At 38.9% G+C, this 5,585-nt stretch overlaps 1 protein-coding gene across 2 annotated transcripts in view; it reads right to left on the reverse strand.

Annotated features, from left to right (window-relative positions):
* Window positions 1-1,151: 1,151 nt before the first annotated feature.
* Window positions 1,152-5,585, reverse strand: part of LOC138051329 (uncharacterized) — a 15,782-nt gene continuing 11,348 nt past the window's right edge. Inside the window, exons 8-10 of one of the 2 annotated variants that reach the window (XM_068897523.1) lie at window positions 4,147-4,242; window positions 3,977-4,024; window positions 1,577-1,717 (exon numbers count right to left, since the gene is read on the reverse strand). In XM_068897523.1, the coding sequence (XP_068753624.1) occupies window positions 4,005-4,024; window positions 4,147-4,242 (116 nt within the window). In that variant the 3' untranslated portion in view covers window positions 1,577-1,717; window positions 3,977-4,004. Of the gene's footprint in view, window positions 1,718-3,976; window positions 4,243-5,585 lie in introns of both variants that reach the window. The other variant, XM_068897522.1, reaches the window with a different exon arrangement.

Genomic DNA, 5,585 nt, shown 5'->3' on the forward strand with positions numbered 1-5,585 from the left:
AATTTATTCAACTCTGGAGGGTCGTCAAAATGAACTATACTTCTGAGGTCATGCAAGTAGCCCAATAATTTTTTACTCTCTCTCTCTCTTCTGTTACGTTGCAGTCGTTTGATGCAATATCTTCAGCGTCTTTCAAAGAAATGCACTTGTTTCCTTTCTTCTGCTTCTTCAGTGCTGCAATAGCCCTCTCAAACTTTAACCATTTGATTGGAATGGCTTCATTAATGTAAGGTAGTTGTTCTGCAGCAGCCAGAACTTGTTGTCGCAGCCGCCTAACCTCTGAGCACTCAAACGCAGTACCCGATTTCCTGTTATCCACAACGTACACATCAAACAAGTGGACACTGTAAGGCTTTTGTCGTAGACGGCCTAAGATTCCATAGGCTAAATCTCTAGGATCCTTTTTTTTGTCGTAAGGTGTATCGGCATGAGTGTACACTAAGAAAACGGAAGGAAGCCTGTGTGGCAGCAATCCTGCTCCAGTAGGAATCTTAGCGGTGTTCTCGTGGTCATGGGAACATTTCTTCGATAGAGACGCCACAGACCTCATCCAAAAATCCAGATAATCCAGATTAGTATTTAGATTGAATGTGTCCTGATTTTTCTGGCATACGCCTTGTTTCATAAGGGGCTTGGCAGGGTGATCTGGATTTACGCTGAGATTATAAACTAAAACGTAGATTGCTCGTGCTGTTAGAAAAAGCGAATGAGTGACATAGTAAACTGACTGCCCAGCAAAATCCCACAAACATGAATAAATGTTCTCTCTATTGTCTTCAAAGTTACTCTTAAGTAACGTTTCAGTTTCCATTGCTATTTCTTCTGGAATGCATTGCCTCAGCGGTTATGAAATGCTAGGTTGTACACAAAAGGCAGAAGTTTAATACAACAATTCATGTGAGAGTGTACAGTAGGAAGCAGAAGTTTTCAACATTTAAAATGAGGGTATAAATGCATGAGAAGCGACCCATGGCGTTGTATTGCGATGTACGGAACAAACGAAAGACACGAAAATCCTTGTGGGACTGACTTATTTTCATATTCTTTTCAGTCATGGCAGGGTTAGAATTCAAATTATACTGAAGCATACATTGACATAACTTACTAGTAATAACAAAAGGTTAGGTCATGCAGGCGACGGAGACGAAGCATAGGTAAACGTTTTATCATTTATTGAAAAAAAGGCTAGGTTTTTACGCGTCGTACATTTCATGTTCGTGGGTTGGTACCGACTAAAGCTGTAGTTCAGAAGATTGGAAAAGAAAATTGAAATGCATTCAGTGGTACAAAATAGCTGGCAACGTATTCAAACTATTGTGAACTGTATCAATTCCACATGTGTTTGTATTGACTTCAATACACATTTTTTTAAAGAACATCAGCTCTTTTCAAACTCCTGCACCTTTCTCCATGTTTTCCTTGTCAAACACTCTCCCGAAGTAAAGGCTGCAAACGAGCCAAAATTCCTGACATGGAAGAGAAATCTTTTATGCGCAGTGGAACAAGGTTTCGTTTAACGTTAACCATGAACCTTGTTTTCGACCATTCAATTCCGCTTGTGATTCGGTACGGTACTGTTCGTTCACGCAGAACAAAATCTTCGAACGTTCTCGACAAATTCGAAGAATTCCGGAATCTTGTCTGCTATCATCTCTGGTTCCCAGTCTCCGCTTTTTAGGACAGTGTCCCACTCTTTGCAATGCAAATGGAGGTCAGTCTGTTAGAAAAGAGAGAAATTTCATTAACTAGGATTTAATACTGAATCAAATTCTACCCTTCTGTTGTTATCAGCTGGCTGCGCATCGGACTACTGTCGGGGAGGTCGCGGGATAAAAAAATATAAGAACTCCGGCCGGACCAACACTCTGGCTCGGTAAACAATTCGGTAAGGAGTAAGTACAGCCTAAAGTATGTAATGACATCTGCAAATAGTTAGACTGTCAAGTCTTCTCGGATAAGGACGAAAAACCGCTGGGGCCGTCTCACAACCCTTCAATGTCCATAACCTTGTGGGACGTAACAGAACCCACACATTACATATTCGGAAAGAATAGGGCAATGGAGTTCCCTGTGTTGTGGTCTGTCATCTATGGTATAGTTAGACTGAGGGCTATAAGTTACAAAACTGTAAAAGGTTAATTCACCAGTTGCACAATCCCATAATACACCTCTATTATCCCCCAAAGCGTTTGCATAACCATTGTTTGCAATTTCTCCTGGGACATGAAAATGTCACAAGAGAAGTCAAAAACAATGCCTATGCAGATTTTTTAAAATTTTTTTTTGGTGGGTGAGGGGGAGGTAAAAGAGGTGTATTATGGGATTTGTGCAAGTAATGAATTGCGTCTCCCTTTCTAAATAAAGCTATCATGTATCGTATCCAAACCCTTAAAGGAAACCTTTAAAGGCCCACCTTCAACCGACAAGCTTTTCGATCGTTTTTTTTTAATTCCCTGAAAATTCCCACCCAGGTCAGAGTTTTTCTCTGTCCTTGTGTGGACCCAATTCCATTAGTAGGGCTAACGCTCATATGGTTTACATGGGTAGAAAACTAGCACTTCACATTACCCCTCCAATAGTTAATTATGTTAATTAACTAGCGCGTTAATTTCCGCGACCTTGATTACCATTATATTCCCCCCAAATCTGTAACTCACTCCAGATCTTCTTGACACCTAACCAAACTATACATTTTTTCGCGCGCACTATATTTCGCATCAATCTTTCACATTAGTAAATCGTGTACTGTACTTCAACTGCATTTTCTTCGTGTTCGCTGTCAGTAGAATAGTTCTCAACGTTCGGTATCATGGACACGGCGAAGAACGCTCGAGGTGGACAGATTCCTTCGCTTAACCCACTGTACGTTTAGAGACAATTCAACGATCATTGTTTGTATTGTGGAGTTTTACCAGGTAATGTTAAAATAGCAAATTGTGCTGTTGATTTTTTTTCTGGGGGCAGGCGGGGGGGTGTGGCAGACGCTTTAATTTCCCGCATTTTGAAAATTTCAAATGCGTTAATTAACACGAACTTTAATTTCCTATAATAAGGTAGTAATAGTAATAATAATATTACTAATAATTCTTAATTCTTCTAACCCGTTTCCCCTCACGTATTTTATGCCTGCACTCACGAAATATCATAATCAAGATCGTAAGGTTTCCGAGTGAGAGACGAAGGAAAAGTGGGAATTTGATGAACATGAAAGCGCTGTACGCAAGAGATCATCATTATAAAAAGAGTACTGTACTTAAAATCAGAACATGAGTGCATGCAAAAAATCAATCACTTGAGATTCTAAATTTGTAATATTATCAATCGTAAAGTTTTATAAATTAATTATTACTTAAAACATTCTAACATTATAAAATATTCCCAACTATAATGAAAATAGTTACTATTGTCAACTACGTTAGCATATTTCAAAACTGGATTTCATCGGAAGATAGGTTTATGGAGACTGTTGTTAGGGGTCTTAAATATGGATGACGATGGCCAAAACAAAAGACAAGTAAAAATATATCTTCATGTTATTCCAATCATTTCAGGATTATTCCATATCGTTCGTCTTGGAAAGGGTGTACCAATTTAAAGTAAATAAAATTGGCATAAAGGGCGTGGATATTTGGAGAGAAAATTGAAAATTTATCATCAGGTGACCACTTATTCCACATACCCTCGAATTTTTTTTATTCCACGTTGTTGTGAGAACGAGTACGGCAAAGAAATTTACCAAAATGTAAAACGCTGCAGATGTGGGGAGTGCAACATCATTGTTTTTGTTTATTACACTTGTTGCTTTATGTCGTTTTTGTGCCTGCCGTCGTTGTCCTTACTTAAGCTCTCTACAGTACACTACTCTTCAAGAGGAGGCGATCTATAATCTAACATGACAGTTTTCAAAGAGTGCACTGTCCACTGTCTTGCCATCATTATAATAATGCTCGCGGAAATACAGATCGATTCAGCTTACTGATTCTCTAGACTCCCCAGCGTCCATGTCAAGTCTCCAAGTGCATTCCTTGGAAAGAATGATAGCAAAACCATCAGTAAGTTCATAAAGAGACCTCCGAGCGCGCCGCTTGTGGATAAGATGAAATCCATCTAGTTTGTTGAGTCGTGGGAGACAAAGTTCCAAGTCACCTTCATCACTGCCACAAATCGTGAGCTCAGAGAGGTATCTTGACAAAAGACTCCTTTCCTCTTCTTTGGGGATATAGTCGATGTCAAATGCGCTGTCTGTCAGATGAGAAAGCACAATTGAGTCGTAATGCACTGGACTTTCGTTAATTGCAATGAAATTGACTTTGCACTATTTGGTTACGACTGACTGTGATAGGCTAAACAACTACTATAAGTGGACCAATAAATCACCATATATATATTAGAACTAATTCAGCGTGATACTATGAAGTTTCCCCAGCAAAGTCACAAATGGATTTATTTTTAGACAATTTCCGCGCGAAAGAAAAAGGGCGCCACCTTAACCAATCAGAAGAAGCCATGTCACGCGTGACTGCCTCTGCCATGTTTTTTCAGGGACTTAACAAATTTTCGCGGGAACGGGTATTCTAAAAATAGACTCCCTTGTGACTGTGCTAGGCAGCCCACCCATGCCAAAAGAACACTCTTATATCTTGTGTTTACTTATATTTATACTAGAATTTTTTAATTCGAAATTTAGTTTCTAGTGCAAGTAACTAATAAAATATTGCATGTTAATTAAAACCTTTCCCACCTAAGAGAGTGACACGTATAGATTTCACTCGTCAATGGGGACCCTCGGGCTAAACCTCTAGTAATGTACTGGCTGAATGTATAGTATTTCAGAAAACAAATTTTAAGAACATTTTCACGCTGATTTAGCGCTAAGCACCAGTAAATAAGAACTTGATCAGCCTGAAACCAGAAATCATAGGTAGTTATATGCGGGTGTTTACTGTACATCATTGTTATCTGAGTCTACAGAGACTGGTGGCAGACCTTCCATACTGCATTGGAGATGACGAGCACAAATTCATTTCACCATGTTCTAAACAAGCTATAATCCTCTTTATTTATTTATCTATTTGTTGATTTATTTATTCTTTCATGATTCATTTAAAATTGAGCAAGTATTCTTTTTGACCTGAGAGTGAACGTTCTTCCTGCTAGCACTTTTATCCTGAAAAAAGTTTTTAAGATGATAATTTATTTAATACGTCCTTTATTGACCGCTCTCCAGGCCCAACTAACATGAAATAATCCCATTTGGCAGGAGGCAGACCGATTGATTGTTCACAAGTACAGTGACATGTTCTATGCTGGCGTTTCTCAGCTTGTGATTGAGGGACCTAGCCTGGCTAAAATGTTGCCATTAACTGTAAGAAGTTTCAGCGGACAAATTACTTGTGAATTATTTATGTTTATTATATGGCTAGTGTTTCTGGCAGATATAACGCATGCTGTGATTGGCTAAGAGCAGCTAAGCGCCAGGGCATTATTCTCCCGTAATGCCCACGGGCCGATTATAGATTATCCAAATTAGTTTTTTTCTTATTTGTAACCGTTCTGTTAGCCATATAATAAACAACTTAATAACC

This window comes from Montipora capricornis, chromosome 6 (genome assembly GCF_036669925.1).
Source record: "Montipora capricornis isolate CH-2021 chromosome 6, ASM3666992v2, whole genome shotgun sequence".
NCBI lineage: Eukaryota > Metazoa > Cnidaria > Anthozoa > Scleractinia > Acroporidae > Montipora > Montipora capricornis.